General features: G+C 44.4%; 1 protein-coding gene across 4 annotated transcripts in view; it reads left to right on the top strand.

Moving 5' to 3' along the window:
• SMTN (smoothelin) overlaps positions 1–21785 on the top strand; it is a 1119422-nt gene that overhangs the window by 382423 nt on the left and 715214 nt on the right. For all 4 annotated transcript variants that reach the window (XM_078667269.1, XM_078667270.1, XM_078667267.1 and 1 more), the window contains exons 5-6: positions 5629–5707; positions 5833–5927. In XM_078667269.1, coding sequence (XP_078523395.1) covers positions 5629–5707; positions 5833–5927 — 174 coding nt within the window. The remainder of the gene's footprint in view (positions 1–5628; positions 5708–5832; positions 5928–21785) is intronic.

Raw genomic sequence — 21785 nt, 5'->3', positions numbered from 1 at the left:
ATAAAACTTGGTTCGTTTATCCCCAATGTTTGTTATGCGCATATTATTCTTACAAACTAGACTGTAAACTGTTGCCTTTATAAACTGAAAAGATCTTGTTGAGACTGAATGCGAACATTAAAGTTTTCCTCTCAAAAAAATAAGTAGATCGCGATCACGTGACCAGCCTGTAGCCACTCACATAGCCCTGTGTATCTACCAATAGCAAACGGGTTGCTATTTAAAGATTAACTAACACAATGCCAGCGTTTCCTATTGGGATCATCAGAATCCAGAACGCTGTAGACGGAGGTGCAGGGAGGCCAGCTCTTTTCATTCAGGTAAGAAATACTGAAGGGTCGAACAGCTAGGTGCTCAAAATGATGCCATTAAACTGAGATAGTTATTACGCCAGCATTAAATGTATACATCTAGAATGATTACTTAAATTCGCTGTAGCACGCGTTCCGCGTTAGTTGAAAAGTATACTGGACGACACCGCACTGCAAGAGTAATGTGGGTACGATTAGAATAAGCAATACGGTGCTGGAAGTAACAGCGTGCTGCATTCTCACTAAAATACGGGGTCTGCACCCACTAACAAACTACCTGTGATAATGTAACAAGCCCCACGTATAGAACAATGTGGAAATTTTTACTAGGGGGTGGGTATACAGCCATGAGAACCACACTGGGTAATTCAAAACCTTAAATGATGCTGTCATAAACCTAAGGTATGGAGGGCAATCTCGAGCGCCCGCTTCCAATTACATTAATATCTCGCCGGAATACTCGCTGGCTGGGTAAAGGGAAGAATAATACAGAATAGGAAGTAAATAATACTGTTTTTTGTACAATAGATGGCAACAAACTTATATACAGCCATGAGAACCACACTGGGTAATTCAAAACCTTAAATGATGCTGTCATAAACCTAATGTATGGAGGGCAATCTCGAGCGCCCGCTTCCAATTACATTAATATCTCGCCGGAATACTCGCTGGCTGGGTAAAGGGAAGAATAATACAGAATAGGAAGTAAATAATACTGTTTTTGTACAATAGATGGCAACAAACTTAAAGGAATTTTTTAAAACTTATTAATTTACAGATGGAATTGAAATCGCGAGCACTATAAAAACAGCCTATGAAGTACATGTATCAAACGGCTGTAGCGATTACGCAAGAATTGCCATCGGTGAGTTATATTCTTAACAGGTGACAGACTAAGTAGCCACGTAATAGCTGCATAAAGATGTGAAATTACCGATTAAAAACAGTAAAAGACCTTGTTTCTCCTAACTTGTAGTGTATACAGATGCAATAGTGTATGAATCCTCTGGTGGCCCCTCCGATACAGCGATAAGTAATCAATACTCACAATTGAGGTATTTATGTCGCCAATTGATTCTTTATTTGACTTTTGTGTATAAATAACAGTGGATTTTTAACTTATCTCTGGTCTTTATCTGTACCTCCATAGTGAAACGTTTTTATCCTATCCCGAATATATGGGACGTCACGATCTTCATATGTGGACCTAAACCAGGACACATTTAGGCTTTGTCATCACAAAAGCCGGTTACTGAATAAATTGCGAATTCAGTCACCAAATCTGAAGGTAAGACATCTTCATATGAGTGGCCGGTTTATAGATATACCCGCCCAGTAATAAATAAAATAGATCTCTTATTCTGGAGACTCCCAGTAATATCACCAAAAATTTTTTATACTCCTTAAGCAAATTCAATGGTACAACCATTAGCATAAAAAATGACTGTTCCCGATACCAATAATGTTTCTCAAGTTGACATTTCTCGTAACTGCTCATGAGAGGACACTAGGATAAATCGCTGAAATGAAATGATGTGACATATTAGGTGACAGCTGCTTTATAGTTTTCTATGGATGTACACATGATTGTCATGATATTGTAGTAATATTGTGTTTCTTTTCAGAAACTGTCCTGATGAAGGTTTTTTAAACCGAAACGCCGCGTCGACCTGTGTTCCTTTGAACATTTTTAACAAATTTTTGTGTATAAGTTTTATGTATTTGTTGTATTTGTTGTGTACAATATACCTGCTTTTTAAAAAAATTCAAGACACATGTGTAATAAACTTATGTTTATTTTATATATACCAAACTTTTTGATTTAGAGTGTTTTTTGTCACATGAAATCTTCTATCCAGTGATATGCTAATATGTCCATGATTGAAACAAAAGCCTGTTGTTATGAGAACTTACTTATTTTGTAACTGAGTTCTAGTGGTTGTGTCCAGTAAAGGAATTTGCTTAGTGGGTAGCCTACTTAGCAGGTACCCCACCTTTTGATCATTCTCTAACGTAGGGACATTGCAACACGTTTTCTCTGTCATTTCCCCTGGTCCCAATTTGTACTTAAGGGGTCCCCCTATACTTTGTTCACTCTAAAAGATGGCAGGATATCAGTCTGCATTATTTCAACAATGCTATTAACAGATGACGCCTTTGAAATTCTATGGAATGGTGTCCGGGATTGTAGGGCATGACAGTCACAGGCCAAAGAGAGGGCTTGGTGGGCATGGTGGCACAGAGGATTGTGTATTAATTATAAATCGTGGGTGAATCACTCTGCGCTGCATGAATGATAAGGGAAGAGTGGTGTTGGGAATTGTGTGAGCATTATGACGCAGAGGGGTAATCAGGTTGAGCTGTGTAAGTAGTGCAAATTATGTGGGCAGAGTAAAAATAGGACACAAGTGAAAGAGGTATTTTGTGACGTCATTGGATGATGTCATTGTATGAGAGAATAGACTGATTTCATCGGTGTGGGTGGGGTGAGTAATGTGACTGGTGTGGATTGTGTCAGCTGTGTGAGTATGACAAGAATTGTGACAATGATGAGCAATGGTGGTGGCAAGGTTATGTACTGTGGGGCCACCATGCCAGGGGACAGAATTAGAGTCAGGTGGCGATGGAAAACCCCCTGAGTTGAGTAGGAAGTGGTACATCCTGCCCCAGGGGGTTCACCATTTGGGGCAATCCTCAAACAGACTGACTTCTACCATACTATCCCAGTGACAGAAGAAATGTTGCCAGCACATTCTCCAGCAGAGAATTCTTCAGCAAAGGAATTACGACTAACTCCAAAAATCAAGGGATTTTCATCATCACTTGGTTTTAAACCAAGCCCCTGAGTTTTATTTCCAATGCGAAAATGAGGCATCTGCCTGCTGTGTGCACAGTCATAATCTTACAGCACTGAAAGAACACGGATGCTGCATAATGCCATTGTTCTTTCACGGAGTACTTTGTTTATTCATTATTTTATTTGGGTATTTTGTTTGTGTCCCTTTAATGGGTGGCGGCTGCTTTAACCCTCTATTTTCGCCAGCCTAGTCTGCTTCTCTCCCCTTATATCTGAGCCTGCCCGGGGTGCAGTGTTCACTGCCCTGGGGAGAGGTGTGGCGCCGCGGCCAGGGCGACTGACGCTGGAATCTGGGGACCACGGTTCGATCCCCGGCTCCGGCGGCAGGTTAGCCCAGCACCATGTGACTCTGGGCAAAAGCTCGCTTAATCTTCCCGACGGCCCCCAGCGCCTAGAGACCCTTACGGGTGATGGTGCGCTTTACAAATGTGGACTTTACTTTTTTTTTTACTTTACTGCCCTGACCATCCCCTCTACTGGCTCTTAGTCTTTTTCCATGACCTCTCACCCTATGACCACTGCCCAATCAAACCTTTTCATTTGGCACGAGAAGTACAGCAGCACGTGTTTCTGAAAACATTTCGTTCAGCATCGTGTTACGGTAAAAGGTATTCTGTTAATATCAATCTATAGTATTTTATCCCACAGCGGAAGTAGTTGTACGTGTTTTCTGTAGCATGAGATTAGTTAAACGTCCAACAATGGAGTAAGGCTTCCTTTAGAGTCTAAAGGAAGCCTTACTCCATTGTTGGACGTTTAACTAATCTCATGCTACAGAAAACACGTACAACTACTTCCGCTGTATTTGATACTAGGCAGTACATCCTTGGTTTCAGAGAGTACAACCAAAATAAAAATTGCATCCCTGAAAGCCTGAAACCATTAGTTCACATTATAAACACCTTTTGTACCTCAACTACTGAATGTGAACGGGGCTTTAGTGTAATGAATGATGTGCTCACACCACTGCAGAACAGAATATCAATAAATCATCTGTCTTCTATGATGTTTTAATTCATAAACATCGTGGGGCCTCCTGTCATAGAATTTAAACCTGAATTTTATGTTCAGAAGTGGTTAGAAAAAGGGAGGAGAAGTGCCAATGAAAGAAACTGCATGGCCTAGAGACAAATGGCTTATGATTCCACTTATAAGCGTATTTGAAATATTCTGTGATTGGCAACATGTCCCACATTGTAAATGAATTAAATATAAACAACTTATATATTAAACCTCAAATAAACATGTGTATCGATTGTTTGAATTAAATAACGTTATAAGCTGTAACTGGTCAGTGAAATGTCAAATGCACTAAAAATTGGTATGTTTTGCTATTTTTAGCCACACCTCCGACTCCGCCCACTAATCCAATCCTCTGCTTATTTCCGCCCCTGAGTCTCCGCCCACAGTTCCCCTACTTTTTTGTCCCCACTTCGACCACTGATCACCCCTAAGGGTCTCAATACGCTGGCAGATTAAGTGATTTGTTAAGAAACTCAGGGTGTTCATCCGACGCCGAGACCCGAACCTGGGTTCCCAGCTCCAAAAACGGCAGCTCTGCACTTGTAGATAACTCGTTTGTATACAGCGTGATCATCTTCGATTGTTACCCTATGGGTTTCTCCTTGGGAGGAGCATCTCTCGTCTGCAGTGGGCTGATGACATTACATATACACATGCCAGTCTGCAGCAGTTTAATGATGGGGTTCAAAAGACTTCTCACTTTCGGACTTGACGGGGTGTAGTTACACTGTAGAGGGCAGCAAGACACTTATTTAATGTTAACAGTTAGCTGGGTCTGGTGGCTAAGTGGACTAATGCATCCACTGTAGGGGCCTGTGTTTGGCCTCATGGTCACAGGTTTTAAATCCCGCCGTGTGCACTCAACCTTTCATCCTTCTGGGATCGATAAAATTAGTACTATTGAGTTGGGTAACAATAAATATCTGTTATTCAGGCCAGCGCCAAGATACCCATCGGAGTGAACGTGCTCTTTACAAATACACGTTGTGTTAGAACTCGTGAACCAGAAACGCTGCACTCAGAATGACCCTCGTGAACACCAGTAGTATTTAATATTTACAAGTCATTTACCTTCACCAGCAATTATGACGAGGAGAATTCATAGAGTCTCTGGGTAGAGGGTACCCCTCCCCTCCACCCCTCATTACCACCCGCACTGATGATCTGAACTTTAACTTAGTCTAATAACAATAGTTATACATCAGTAACGGGGAAGGTTCTCTTATACGTGATGGTGCTCATATATTTTAAGGAATCTCAAACTCCTTTCCCCATCAAGGACCCAGGTAAAATGGTTTTGGGTGGTCTTGAGTGCATGACACCTGTTTATTCCGTTTTCTTCAGTCCTAGCCAGCATGTTTTCCTGTTTCATCACAAATGGCATGTGTTGTTGTAAGATTTGCATTTTCTAATGGTGATGACTGTGGTCCCTTGCAGCTACGCACAGCCCACGACTACGAGGAGAGGAAGCTGATCCGTGCTGCTATCCGCCAGCTCCGAAACGAAGAAATTGAAGGTCAGTGATGCCTTTACACACACACACACACACTGCTCGAGAGACTGTTTTCCTTCTTCCTGACCCTTTGTCGCTGTAGAGGTAAACTCTTGCTATTTATTAACGAAAGGTTTTCATTCTTCTAGCAATTTCCACCATTGTTGGCCGCAGCAGGGAGCGTGATGTTGATAAACGGGCTCACAGAAAACAAGAGAATTACGCCGACTGTTCCTCGTCGTTGGTGAGTGCGAGAATAAATGACCTGTAAATGTCGTGTGAAGGGGGGCTTCGTAATGGACTGGAGACTTGACTGTTTCGAAGGGCTTGTCACAGACTTTGAAGAAATCAAATTGTCTGCCTCATTGTGAACAACAGGTACTGTGCACACGTATGATAAAACAGTATCAGGTGATACAGTAGTTCTAGACAAAGAGAAGCATGAATAACGTTAATGAATTCAGAATAGTCTGTTGATAAGTTCAGTGTAGATCTTTATTTCTTTGTCTTGTTTTAACAAACGCCAGCCGACACGTGTTTCATCAACAGGGTAAAACCTGTGACTCATCAGGGCTGTAAGACATATTGTGATTAAGAAAAAAACGGACTTGTAGCAGCAGTCCAAAATTATAAGCAAAAGAACAACAAATCGGTCAAAAGGTCAAAACCAGAGGACCTCTCACAATTCGTGACAACGGTGATTAGTGCGACAAAAAGTGAACGGTTTGTCAGGTCGAAAATCCATGCACAACGGTATAAAGTGAGTGTTGAGTGATAATAAGATATAATACGGAGACTGAGTGAAAGATAAATAATCAGGCAGTGCAGGAATATCTACCGATGAACAGGAAAACGAATAGTGAGGGCGAGAGTGCGATATCGAGGGAAGAAAAAGTGACTGGGAGAGACTCTGTAATGAGTCTCTCCCAGTCACTAAGTGAGCTTCAAGCTCTTAGTTCCAAGCCCCCATTCTTGACCATTCATGCTGATCGAACGGTTCTTAGGACCAGGGCTGCTTTTCTTCCAAAGGTGGTTACTCCTTTCCACCTTGGTCAATCCATTACCCTCCATACCTTTTATCCTCCCCCACACCCTTCCAAGGAGGAGGAGAGGTTACACCGTCTGGACCCCAAGAGGGCGGTGTCATTTTACTTGGACAGAATTAAAGACTGTCGTGTGGATGACCAGCTCTTCATTGGGTTTGCTGGCTGCAAAAGAGGAAGAGCGGTCCATAAAAGAACTTTATCAAGATGGATCGTTCTCTGTATAAAGATCTGCTACTCTTTGGCCAGTAAGGAACCTCCAGAGGGTATAAGGGCTCATTCTACAAGAGCTAAGTCTTCAATCTCAGCTTTGGCTAGAGGTGTTCCTGTAGAGGATATTTGTAGGGCGGCAACTTGGTCTTCCCTCCACACTTTCGCGAAGCATTACTGTTTGGATTCCGAGGTGAGGAGGGACAGCCATTTTGCGCGCTCTGTCCTCCAGGATTTCCTGGTTTAGAAGAGTGGACGCCCTCCTCCGGGAGTGGGGACTGCTGTGGGACTCTATTCACAAGGTGAGGAATCCACACGGCAGATGTATCTATCAGAAGAACAAGTTACTTACCTTCGGTAACGCTTTTTCTGGTAGATACAATATCTGCCTGTGGATTCCTCACTGACCCTCCCGCCTCCCCGTTGTCAACTCTTCTATACCAGAGTTTCTGTAATGTATTTATTTTATTGTCAAGGAGTTGTTTATTTCAAATGTTTTATTGCATTTGCTTCACACTGTGTGTGTTACCTTGATATTGTACTGCGTATACTGTGTATATGTCTACTGTCATTGGTGTGTCCGTGTGCCTCGAAGGCACGGAAAAAAGGGCGGAACTGATGTCATCACGCCGGCGCGGGCCTATTATAGACGTCGGTGACGTCAGCGGAGTCGCGAGCGATGTCTTGTCTCTATGACGTCCAAGTCCACGTCGGCGCGAGGCTACGAAAAGAATTTCCGAATGTTGCTGACGCAAGGGGATATTCACAAGGTGAGGAATCCACAGGCAGATATTGTATCTACCAGAAAAAGCGTTACCTAAGGTAAGTAACTTGTTCTTCTGGACCGCTAGGGTGGGAGCCTTCGCTCCCTGAGTCCAGAAACAAAGCCTTTCCCGGGCGCAGTTGTCACCCCCCACTCCTCCAGGCCTGGAAGAGCCATCTGTGGCAGGGTAGCTTCAAAGGCCTTGCAGCCTTTGTAATGCAAACCCAGCCTCTCCTGATATCAAGCGCAGGCCCCCTTCCTGTCTCCCCTCCTTTTCGGAGGGACGACCGGCAGGAAAAATTAGCCAGCCCAGAAGGTTTGCGAAGGTGTGCCCACCTCTGCCAACCTCACCCTTCATGGTTAGGGATTGTGCTCACTCCCCCACGTGGTACAAAAGGGGGTGATGATGGACGGAGCATCTGAACCAATCAAACACTCACACCCAGTCAAAGGATCTGGGTTTAATCCATCACCGTTCTTTATCCCACTCTGCCACCCCAGTTCAGATATGGCCATATGCAAATCAGTCTGACCCTGTGCCTCATGGGAACAGTCCAGCCCGAACTGCCAAGCCATGCCTTCCCTGGACTCAAGCTTCCTAGGACCGGTTTCTGGCATTACAGCCGTCTTCAGCCAGGCTTGCTTGAATCCAGTGGCAAAGTGAGCAAGGGACTCACGTCTGAGCATACCCAGTCAACTTATGACGAACAAAGCGGTACAAAAGGGGGTGGTGATGGACGGAGCATCTGAACCAATCAAACACTCACACCCAGTCAAAGGATCTGGGTTTAATCCATCACCGTTCTTTAGCCCACTCTGCCACCCCAGTTCAGACACGGCCATATGCAAATCAGTCTGACCCTGTGCCTCATGTGAACAGTCCAGCCCGAACTGCCAAGCCATGCCTTCCCTGGACCGGAAACAAGCTTCCTAGGACCGGTTTCTGGCATTACAGCCGTTTTCCGCCAGGCTTGCTTGAATCCAGTGGCAAAGTGAGCAAGGGACTCACGTCTGAGCATACCCTGCCAACTTATGGCGAGCAAAGCGGTACAAAAGGGGGTGGTGATGGAAGGAGCGTGCTCCCCCACGTGGGGTGAGCACACCAGGGGTGTAGTCACCCTAAGTTCAGTGGCCCATTGACTACTGACCTCGAGTATTTAGGGGGCAGCCTGAACCAAGAAGGCGGACAAGAAACCAGGAGAAGAAAAGAAGAAGGACCAAACAGCAGTGCCAAAGCTAACAAGAAGAGGACGCCCACTGTCTTGGCCCCAGCTCTACTGACCTTTTCCCCACCTCGAAACTGCAGAAGCAAAACTCCCAGCAGCCTCAAGAACCCTGAGGACCTGCCCTGCCTTCAAATGAAAAGACTGTGTTCTGTGAACACCAAATTTGTAAACCAACAGACTCCAGGTCTGCCAAAGTCCGTGAGTCTGCACAACCCTGCACGTGACGCCCATGGCCAGAGTTCAAGTGGCCCAACAGCAAGAGGAGGTCTCCAGCGATCTTGACCGGAGATCCGGTGACTCCTGACCTGCCTCAAGCCTCCAGCTGACGCCTACAGCCTCAAACCGAAAGGTGCCCCCAACCGCAACCAGGAGCTGGTAAGAAGATCCAACCCTAAAAGGCACCCCTGCAACCGACACCCCACGGCCTTGGGTGTCCCAACGGACGGTGCCTAACCAACCCCCAACATCCCAACTTACCTCTCCAAGTGGTGGTCGCACCCAGAAGGCCTTTGTTCCCAAGCCTGCAGTGTGTTTGCAATTCAGAGACTCCCCATTGAAAACTACTGGGTTCCCAACGCCAAAACAGCACTCTGCACCTGGCCGCCCCAGTGCCGCTGAGGGCGCACCTTTTATGGTGGCTCAAACCCCCATTTGTTCTCAGCTTAAGTCCAGGAGCTTTACTCCCACAACCCAGTGGCCTGCTCGTCAGCAGCCACCAAACGGAGGCCCACTATCCCCGTTTGGATAACATTGGGCCTCAGCACTCTGCACCTGGCCGCCCTAGTGCCAGTGAGGGTGTAACAAGAGTGCATCCTTGACCCTAGGGGACTGAGTCTATCCCCAGAATACCAATTCCCCAACTAAGTACCTACCTGCTAACCGATAACACTATTTTCCTCCATAGGATAACATTGACTGTTTTTCTATTAAAAGTTTTTAAGTGTGGAGTTGGAAAATCTATGAAAACCTTTAAAACTGTAACTAAATAACCAAAACGCTTTTACTTACCGGTTTACAGGAAATGTTCCAGTGCAGTATCCAGGTGTACGGCACTGTGTAAGAAAAGTAATCCTTAAAGTAATCGACTTAACATTCTACTAAAAAGCCTATACAAAGTATATGTACAGGATATCAAAAGCATTGCATTACCAGTAACTCAACTGTAATCAAATCAAAGTGCTTATACAATTGCAATTCGAACTGTTGAAAAACTGCATTACTACTGTAAAGTATTTATTGCTTACCTGTGCAAGGCTTGCTTTGGTTCTAGAAAATAAAATAACTAAAAAATATTTTTATACAAAACCAATTGGTCTGAAGTTCAGTCTTTGGGTGTGTGCTATCATTTGCGGATAGAGTGTGTAAAACAAATGCTTAACACTACCCTCTGATACAGCCGTACTGCTCGGCCACACTACCACAAATAGAGAGTAAGGTGCTATCTACTTTTACCTCTGCCTACCTTTGTGGTTCCACTGGACTCTGTGCACACTATACCTCACTTTGGTATAGTATATACAGAGCCAGCTTCCTACAGTTACCTTTTCAGGATAACTATTATATGTAGTTTTCTACTTTTGTACATCTTTTTTTATTCCCGACGTGGCACTATAATGCTTTATTTTGACGTTTCTTCATTATATGTACTGTCTATCAGCCTTATGTTTTCCCAAAAATCATCCACTCCCTGCTCTCTCTCTCTCGTCTGTATATATATTTATATATATATATATATATATATATATATATATATATATACATGTACCGCAATACACCCAGGTCCCAGTGACTTGTTTGGGTATACCCTCTCTCCCGTAACTGTACTTCGGCTGGCACGTGAAAAGGGCACCATCCATACACTATGCTATACCCTGCAAGGCTACGGATAGAGGACAAAGGGAAATACAAGATTTTCACTTGCCCGAAGGCGGCGATGTCCTTCGCTAAAAATATTACAAGACACAGACGCTCTACTTCAGCTAGTGCGGGTTCTGGTACCGGTGAATGTAGTGAATTGATGGGTGAAAGATAGGATTCGCAGTCAGCACATGGTGTCCTGAAGCTGGTTGATGGGTTATTACTACGTTACATTTTTGTCCTCTGATAGCATTGTTGAAATGTCTCCATATAACAATGTGTTAGTAATTGTTCTGCACTGTTAACATGTTATCTCTGCCATTTTGCTAGAAATGTTTACCTTGCGCTAAGAGCTTGGTCGTAGCAAGGTGCGGGTATAATTAAGTGAACTGATGTTACAATGACGTCTTGCCCACCTCCTGTTCTAGCTGGGAGGAATACTTTGCTCAAGCGCCCCCTTCATGGGTGTACCCATCAACTGGTTTCTCCATTGGTATCGAACTTGGGAGTTGTTTTGGGAGGTTCGGGAAGGCTTTGGCAGGTTGGGGTTGCTGAAGTGGGTGGGGGGTATTTGTGTGTGGGTGGGTGAGAGAAACTTTGATCCTGTGACTGCTTATGTTTTTAGATCCTCTACTTGTGGCAAATGTGGTTGTTATGGCACCTACAATAGTTGCTGTTTTCTTGGTGGGTCGGTCATTTTATTGCAAAGGGCCGGGGGTTTCCCAATTCTGAATTACTGCAATTATGTATAGTGATGTGATGTCCGTCTCCTGCATGACATGGAACGTACAGGGGTTAAATTTGCCGAAAAAGATTAGTCTGGTCCTTGCGCACTTGGACCGCCATGGTATTGATATTGCCCTCATACAGGAAACTCACCTAACACAAATCTCAGATAGGCTGGTGGGTAGTCGTTGGACTGCATATCGGGTTGCTTCGTCGTATTCTTCTTATAGCCGGGGTGTCCTCACCCTTATCAAGAGGGGTCTCCCATTCACTGCAATCCAAACTCATACTGACACAGAAGGACATTATGCTATCTTGCATAGGAAGCTGTTGGGCACGCTGGTTACCATTGTTAACACCTATGGTCCTAACATTGATGATCCTACACTGTATGAGCACGTTCTTGCTTCTGTCCATGCACTCCCAGACGCTGTCATTCTATGGAGTGGTGGCTTCAATACACATTTGGATCCACTCAAAGATAAATCTGGTGGCAAGGTGGGGCATTCTCCCGGGGCGGCGCGTGCGATCAAGGATGGGATGGTAGACTTATGACTACTAGATGTGTGGCGGCATAGATATCCTGACGCACTGGAGGGCACACACAGCATGGCAGCTGGTCCCGTCTTGACTACTGGCTAATGAGTGAAGGGGCAGTGGGCTGGGTGACTGACGTGGCTAGTTTGCAGCGCACACTTTCGGATCACTCTCCTGTGCGCCTTGTCCTTTCTATCCCGCAGACTGTTCCCACGGTCTTCACATGGCGCTTTCGGCCTGAAGCGTTGTTGGACCCGGTATATATGGAGACGATCCGGGAGGCGGTAACGTAGTATTTCAAACAGAATAAGGGGTCAGTGGACAGTGCGGGGAACCTTTGGGAGGGTTTTAAGGCCACTATTAGGGGCACCTGCATCAGTACAACTTTTGGAATATTAAAGGATCTAAGGGGGAAACTGACTAAGCTTGAGATCAAGCTAAAAAATCTAGAACAGGAATACGAGGCTAGACCATGCAAGCAGGCTCTGGCTTCCATTAAAGAGACCATCATTGAACATACAAAACTGGCAGAGGAAGAGATGAGGTATATCGCCAAACGATACAGAGCACATGCCTTTGGTGATGGTGGCAGACCAGGGCACCATCTAGCTGAGAAGATTACATTTAGAGCGGAGAGAGATATAATCTCTAAGATCACAGATGAGGCGGGCCAAGATTATCATAGCATTCCAGACATTGCTGGTCAATTCCGACACTTTTATGAGCAACTATACACTTCTCAAGGCGAGACCGATGTAGCCGATCTCGACGATTATCTCTCACAGATTGCCATTGAGTGGCTCTCTGATGGTGAGAGGGAATACCTGAATCAGCCGGTTACGTTTGAAGATATTCATATGGTGATAAAAGCATTACCTAATAAAAAAGCGCCTGGCCCTGACGGCTTCACATGTGAATTTTATAAGACTTATATGGAAGAACTCTCCCCTTACCTATTGGAAATGTACGCTGAAGCGTATGAGGTGGGCACACTGCCGCCATCCCTTCGCGAGGCACTAATTATAACACTATTAAAGAAAGATAAAATCCCCACTAGTCGCGAATCGTATGGACCTCTATCACTCATCAATATAGATGTCATTATCTTGGCGAAGAGTCTAGCTACTCGTCTCCAGCCGCTCATGCAAAATCTGGTTCTACCCAACCAGTCAGACTTCATCCCGGAGCACTCGACCTCCCATCATTTGCAGATGTTATTTACCACACTCTCAACCCTAAATTGCCGGCCGCGGCGATCATGCTTGACGCCACCAAGGCATTTGACTCTATAGAGTGGGGCTACCTTTTTTTATATTTTACAGAGGATGGGTTTTTCGCCCTTTTTTATTAATTGGGTGCGACTTTTATATGCTAGACCAACGGCGCGGATTCGGGTGGAAGGTTACACATCGACCCGAGAGCACCATTCCACATGACCTTGAGTTTCCGCTTCAGTGGACCACAGAGTCGGTAAAGTACCTGGGGGTGTGGATTCACCGGAACCCAGAGATTGTTATTCGCGAGAATTACGGAATAGCAGTGGAAAAGCTGGAACAGCAAGTGGGTAGATGGATAAAACTCCCACTTTCACTTGCAGATCGTATTGCTTTGATTTAAATGGTGGTATTACCCGCATTTTTATATCTTTTTAGTAATATTCCACTTCAGCTCACACAACAATTTTTTAAACAGGTGCGAACACTTGCTTCGGCTCGTGTGTGGTGGCCGTCAGGCACGTGTGGGTTGGAGGACTCTCACACGGAATTACAAACTGGGGGGATTCAACGTCCCGGATATTTATCTTTACTATCTAAGTGCACAGGCACAATATGCTCATTTTTGGTTCTCCTCACATGCCTTTATCCCCCATGTGGCGGTAGAACATTGGGATGCCCATCCTGTCCCGCTGAGTTCCTTAATAACTCACTCTCGCAGTCCTTCCACACGCTCCACATTTAACACCATTACAACTACGATAGCTGCTTGGCATGCCTTGGGTCGGGAGGCAGGAAAGCTTCCGTTATTTTCTCTGCTCTTACTGATGGCTTACCTCTCGCGGGTGTCTGTAACGCATGAACAGGGTGCCCTGCGCACACTTGAGCAAGTGGGCATATCCAAACTGCAGGATTTATTTCCGCATGGCACTTTTCTGATTGACGCAGACATCGATTACATTCAGATAAAACCACCTCTTTTTATGTTCTACATACACAGATTAAAGAAGGCGTTGCAGCTTCATTACCCCACATTCTCTATGGAACCGCCCGAAGCATTGACATTGCACGCACTTCTCATTGCCCCCACTCGACATAAGCTAATAACTAGGTTATATCACGCTGCTCGGGAAGACAGGCCTCAAAACAACGACAAGAGTCTAGATGTCCGGAATGTGTATCTCGACCCGCCACTCACTCTGAAGGAATGGGAGAGCTGTTGACAACTCACTAGCGCCCTCACCTCTAATTGAAATCTCCGAAGTATATATTTTAAATACTTGCACCAGGTCTACTATACTCCACATAAGCTTTTTAAATATGGGCTCAGAGACACGGATGCTTGCAAACGATGCGGGACACTTGGAGCAGACTTCTGGCACTTAGCCTGGACCTGTAGACGAGTGTCAGAATACTGGTTGGCTGTGACCACTACAATATCTAAGATTCTTGGGATCACATTTCAGTGCTCTCCACACATATGCTTGCTGGGGTTGGTTCCTTTTCTAAAATATGTTATGGGCAGGCTGGCAAGAGTGGCATTGCTTGTTGCTAAAAGACAGCTGGTGATGGTGTGGGATAGTACAATGTGCCCTAAAATGGAATTATGGCTCAAAGACTTAGCACACTGTTGAGAAAACTTAGCCCTTTACGCAAAGAATTACCACCGTCCTCAAGACCAAATGATATCTGGGAGCCCTTAGTGAAATACTTGCATACTACTTCCCAGCAAGGTTCAAATGTAGCCGAAACTATGTAACTATATGTGCCATATATTGTTTGCAGTGCTATCAGTCTGTTTCAGTTTTGTCACAAGATTATTGCAGGGAAGCCCAAGAAAAGCAGTGTTGACCCTCAAGAGGACCCACAGGCCGGAGGCACAGGAGTTGAGAGGGGACCTCAGGCAGTTTCCCAAAGCAGCAGCCCCCGGAGCACTCGGTGCGAGGAGGCCGGAGTTCTTTGTAGTAAATGGTGCCAGATGTTAGGGCAACTCTGAGCCCGGTGCTCTGTTTTGGAAACGCCAACAAGCGTATGCACTTGCATAAGTACGCGGTGCACAGGGGTGTGGGTATTGCAGCCCCCACAAGAGATTCTGACCTCAAACTTGGTAAGAGGGCAGCTCAGACCGAAGGAACTGAGGCGAAGCAGACCGGTCAGTTGAGATGTGGTGCCTGCGGTTGCAGGGGAGTGACTCCTTCACTCTAAGTGAGATATCTTCAGTTGTCCTTGATGCTCCACAGGTCCTGCACGGAGCCTGTATGGCGCACAGTCACAGACAATGGTTCAGACTGAGAGGGAGATGAAGTCGGGCAAACGAAGTCCAGAGTGTCCAGACGGTGGAGGTTCAGTGGTTTCTCGTTCAGAATTTTGTCCACGTCAAATCTAGGGACCTACAGCTAGGTAAGCCCTTTTTGTACCCACGGTAGAGGGTTGAACAGATTCCGGGGACCCTCCAGGGGAGGGTCTGGACAGTGGGGAGGTTACTCACATGTCATTTTTCCAGTTTCGCACCAGAGCAGGAGCCAAAGGTTCACAGGACTGGTTTGAACTGGACTATGCACAGGGACACCAAATGTGCCCCTCATGCAGACTTTCGGTCGCTGGCAAGCGCACCCACCCAGGCCTAATACACTAAATCTTGTCTGGGATGTGGTCACACCTCCCTGTGACAGGATGCCTATTGTTCTGCCTTCCCCTGCTCAAGTTTGGCTCAACAGACGGAGGGCAGAAATGTGTCTCTGGTTGGCAGCAACCTTTTTGGGCTGCCTGGGACTAGAAGACTGGTACTTGGAACACCAGGGACCTCACAAAGCTTATTTCTGAGGAGTGGAATCATACCTACCACACCAGTTACCAATGTGGGTGTACGATTCAACAATATGTGACACCAAACACGATAGGGTTACTTTCAGCCGATTTAAATTTGGGCAGTACGTGGTCGCATAATGCCACTCCATATGTCGTAAATGGCTGATACACTGACAGCCCGGGAGAATAGACTTCGTAGGCTGCAGGGGTGTTCTGCTCATACAGTAGCACTCTCACACTTAGAACCAAGCACCCTCCCCTCAGGATTGTAAAGGCCTGCTAGAGGGGTGACTTATAGGTTTTAAGTGCAGTGACCCTTAGATATTGTAAACCTATATCTAAAGTAAGTGCATGCACCAACTTACACAGGCTGCAATGGCAGACCTGTAGTTCAATTTTGCATGGCCTCTCATGGGTGGCATAATACATGCTTCAGCTCATGGGTGGCCTCTGGGGTACCTATGCCCTGGGTACATGGGTACCATATACTAGGGACTGACAAGGGTACTCCAGTTTCCCATCTGGAGTGTACTTAAGTACCTGATATAACAGGTTAAGGGAGAAAGCATATAGACTGGGGTACTGATTAACAGGATCCCACTCAGACTATTTAAAAACAGTATAACATGAAGCAAAAAGTGGGAGTAACCATAAGAAGCATATCCTACTTTCCTACACTTGGCATCAGCAACCAGACCCGCTTTACAGTAGCTGCGCAGTTCACACTGAAAATCAGAGATTGGATCAATTGCACATCTTGTTTTGTAATTTACATCGTCATATGTCTGTGTAACAAACTGTATGTGGGAAGCACCATCAGACCCCTTAAGACCAGGATTTTGGAACACTACAGAAGCATAAACAAACTTGAGGTGGGTCCCCCCTCACTGAACAGTACCAGATGCATCATGAACATCAAAATACCTTTAACACCTTCAATGCTACAGGAGATTTTCCTCCTGTGCTGATGTGCCTGGATTCCCATTGTTCATGACAAGGTCAGCTCGTCATAAGCACCGCTCCAGTGGTACTGCATGACGAGCTGACCTTGTCATTAGCATAGAAGAGGGTAAGGTCTTCGGTTTGTAACACATCAGGCCTAACTCACGAGGAGGAAACCGTGAACTAAGAATGAGACAATAAGAGAGCGAACTCATTTTGAAGCTACAAACCATGGACAAGGGGCTAAATAAAGATGCAGAGCTGCATTACTGGCTACACTAACTATAGTCCAATATACTAAGTTTCTTTACCCAATCATCTATATACAGTATCACCATGTTTGAGTATGATCACTCTCATTCCCTTATTTTGATTTTAATACTAATCTGTTAGAGATGATACCACGCCATGTCCTGTTCATTATTATCATCATCCCTCCATTGGCTATATACCATTAAACTGATACCATCTCACTAATACAGACCTTTTAATTCTACTTTCCTTGTTGGTTGGTCCAATATTTTTGCCGAAATTTAATGTTTTTCTTCTCTATACTATAAGGCCTGTGGCACCTGTTACTGGTACAATAGCTTTAGAGCAGATACTTATTTCTGTTCCATCAGGGGGCTTTACACTACCACACTAATGTTAGTGTGTGCTTACTTAAGATCTACAATGATGTTTTATGATTCTTGGCCTTTCTATTTAGGATATACCTAAAGTACTACATTTTCCATCAGGTGATTTCATTGTCTTGGCAGCTATGCCTCATGTATTCTCCCTTTGCTAGACACAATAGGGCACTTATGTAGAATTACTTCAAGCCTAGTTCTTTCTTGCTTTTAATATACTTCTTTTATTTTATATTTTCTTAGTGATGTTTGTGCGTGCATTTCCTGATTTTTGACATCTCTACATTGGTATACTGACTGTACTACGTTTTTCTTCTGGGGACTGTATTAACGTGGCATGCCTTGCCTCATTAAACTTCACTTATCCTGAAACACTGGGGCACCAACTTAGGATTTCTCCTAATACCTATGTCCATGCACTTCTTTTTTTTTTTTCCCCCTTTTTTAATATTTTTTTGTCTTCCTTCCCGCTCCACCCCTTGTTCCGGGTACCTCCCCATTTACCCTTCTTTGCACCTCCTGTGACCTTTACACTTCTTATATTTATATGCTTATGCACTATGCATTACGACTTAATAATGTTGTACTGATCAGCCTTGAGAAAGCCCTTGGCGGGGTAGCCATATGGGCGAAACATGCGTAGGCTGTTCATTTCTTGAGCTACTTTGTTTACCTGTTCTCAAAACTAATTAAATGAATCTTTACGCATCAACTTTGGAATTTGGAAATTTTATTCCAAAACCTACGTAAAATCAGCAGGAGCTGTCCCCTCATTGTCATTTGTCTTTAACAGGTCTTTCAGGCTTGCTGTAGCTGTCGTAGAGTTTCCTTTTTATGTTGTAGAGTTCTTTACGTTTCCATAGTTTGTTGCTTCCTAGGCTTCCGTGGCAAGACCATTGATGATGAATCTTTGCTTGTCTGCTCTTAAGCTTCTCTTTGCTTCCTTGTTGGTTTTGTTGTATTCACCTTGAGCTTTTAGTTTTCTGGTCTTGTTCGGCTGGTGTTGCCTGTAGCTTTCTTTTCCTTTATCTCTTGGATTTTGGGAGAGTCACCGTGGAGATCCATTCTTTATGCTGGTGTTTCTTGGGACCCAGTACCTCCTGACAGGAGGAGATGCCACAGTTTCTTTGGCATAAATCCGAGCTTACCGTGCTTGGCATCATCGATACCAGATGTGCACTGTCCGGACAGAAAAGACAGACTCAAGGAGGAATGCTGTTGTATTTTGGACATAAGGAGGAGAACGCCCACATACACATGGAGTAGGACTGATGCGAACTCCAGCAGTGCTCTTAATGGATGGGAAGCCCACGTTCCCAGAATCATAAGAGCGACCTTCTGTACAAAGAAAAAGATGATCAACATGAATGTTATCCATTGCCATGCGCCTACAAATGACAACAAAGAAGAGGGGAGAGAACAATTTTACAACAGTCTCCAGTCCATGCAAGAGAAATGCCTTGAGAGAGCTATCACCATACCGATGGGGGACCTCAATGCCAAGATTGAAAGCGACAACACTGGGTATGAAGGACTCATTGGAAACCATGGCCTTGGCAACATGAACAAGAATGATGGAAGGCTCACAAATCTCTATGCTCTGAACAGCCTGGTGATAGGCTGTAGTGTATTACGACCATAAAAAATTTCAAAAGACAATATTCGTGTCACCAGACCATTCAACAGAGAATCAGATTGACAATGTCTGCGTTGCCAAGAAGTTTCCGAGGTCCCTGCTGGATGTGAGAGTGATGAGAGGAGAGGACGTGGTGTCCGACTATCACCTTGTTGTGTCCAGGCTAAAGCTAAGGCTGAAGAAAGCATGGATGGAACCTGCCAACCAACGCCAGTGATATGACACCGCCCTGCTGAAAGATGCACAGAAACGGAGTGAATACTCAGTCATCCTCAGTAACGAGTTTCAAGTTCTGCAAGAACTAGAGGATGACAGAGACCCAGTAGAAAGTCAGTGGGAGAAAAAGAAACAGGATTCTGAGGATTAGAACATTAAATGTAGTTTTTTGAGTGGGAATAAATTAATTATGATTATGGTGGATTATCATTATCATATGGTATTGAAGGCTCATTATAATCCAGATTGATCATGGAGTGTAGCCTTTAAGAGGTTCCATAGTGGCCCTTTATTATTTTTAGGTATAGGTATTACCAGATCTTCTCTTGTAGAGGGTGGAAGCAAACCCACCTCCCACGCAGTAGAGTACACCTTGAGCAGACAGATTATGAGCATTTTGGCGAAAGTGCTAAAGCCTCTGGTGGTAACCTTGCTATTCTACTAGTGTTCTCTCTGGGCAAAACCTCAATCACTTGACGGATCTCCTCCGCAGTGATTAGCACTGCCATTTGCTCATCCATGTCTCCTGGTATCCTAGCCAGGTTTATATTGTTCAGATAATCTGTCATATGAGAGACACATAGCAATTCAGTTTTACAAAGTCCTTGATAACAATAAAAAAACAAGGAGTTGTCAATTTGATATTCGGAACATGCGATCTGCAACAACTCGTATTGGCATAATAAGTTAATATCTAGTGTCTGATTTAGCCAGCGAAGCTAGTAAACACCCATATCTGTCTGCTTCAGAATGTATGTGAGTTAAGTAGGACTAATAATCAAGGCGTTTCAGCCTTTCTAACAATACAATGTATTTTTTCCTTAGAGCAAATAGTTCTCAACTTCTAGGATTAGGTTGGTTTACGTATGTACCCTTTTTTCTTGCCTAAGGTAGTATTAGAGTTTCATATCAACCAATATATTACACTACCTACTTTTTCCCTAGCACTAGTTCGGCAGCAGAGAGAACATTACTTTCTTTTGATCATAAAAGGGTGTTATGGTCCTATATTAGATAGATCAAAATCTATTAGGAAATATACCAATCTGTCTATAAACAATGGGTCTATGAGACGGGGTTTAGCAACTTCTAAACAATCCATAGTTAGAGGGCTAGTTACCTGTTTTTCCTTATGTTTCCAGATTGCAAGCAAACCTTTGCAAGATAGGCCATAAGCTCACTCGACAAGAGGAAAAGCCCCAACCGCGGCTTGGATGAGACAATTCCCTAACTTAGACATTTGTAAAACAGCCACTTAGACGTCTCTTCCACGTTCACGAGACACTACTGTGTAGCCACAGATACTCAAGCTGACTCTAGATTTGGCAAGAAACAATAAGAAATCTATTAAAATAGTTAATCTTGTCCTCATGGGCCTAAAAGCTCTATCGCTAAGTTAGCATGTCTTACAGCTAACACTTAGTCTCACGGGATATGGATACCTGACGGCCGCTGTAGGGATTTTCTATTAGCTTGCTATTCTATTCATGGTTTATGACGATCAATGAGGTATCTATGATGCAGAAGGAAAGTTACTTACCTGTGGACTAAGTTCTGCATTATTGGAAACTTCATTAGAGTCGTAAACACCTTCCCTCCTACCCGGCTGTCAGGTGGTAGTAATTTCCTGTGTTTCACGTAAAAACGTACTGATACTCACAGGCAAACTGTCACTGCAGTGCATTCTGAGATGGGGTCTTTCTGGGTTCCTTAAAGGTACAGATCATATTTTAGGCTTCCCAGTGTTAGCCTATCAGGCGGTCTTTCCCATCGATGCTTTCTCTGTCAGGGGGCAGCTTTTTTTCTATGACCATGTGTTGCAAGTATCAAAAGTGGTTCTTTCTCAGGACATGAAGCATTCTCCAAGAAAATAAATTTCTGATAGTCTACACTGAGACTATATAGGGAGTAACTTCCAGTGATGAACTCCATACAGATATTTCCCTGGATTCTTATATTGAAGGTGGTCCGGGGTCCGTTAAGCAGCACAGAATAATTTAAGGTTTAGGACTTCAATGAAGATTTCTATGATGCAGAACTCTGTCTACATGTATGTAATTTTTCCTTATGTCCCCAGAGACCTGTGCCGGAGTCAGTCAACCTCTTCGTAATCTCGAGATTATAAAGAGGATGCCGCGTTGTCCTGTCAGCTTTGCATTCCTGTGAACACCCAATAGTGATCCAAAAACAATAGAGGAAGTATAGAGGTAGTAGTGATAGAATCGCCCTCCTGAACGCTGTATATAAACAATGGGATTCTATCAATGTGATGGAGGTGCTTATTTTATTGGT

This window comes from Lissotriton helveticus, chromosome 11, assembly GCF_964261635.1.
Source record: "Lissotriton helveticus chromosome 11, aLisHel1.1, whole genome shotgun sequence".
Lineage (NCBI taxonomy): Eukaryota > Metazoa > Chordata > Amphibia > Caudata > Salamandridae > Lissotriton > Lissotriton helveticus.
This window is presented reverse-complemented; position numbering and strand designations above follow the sequence as displayed.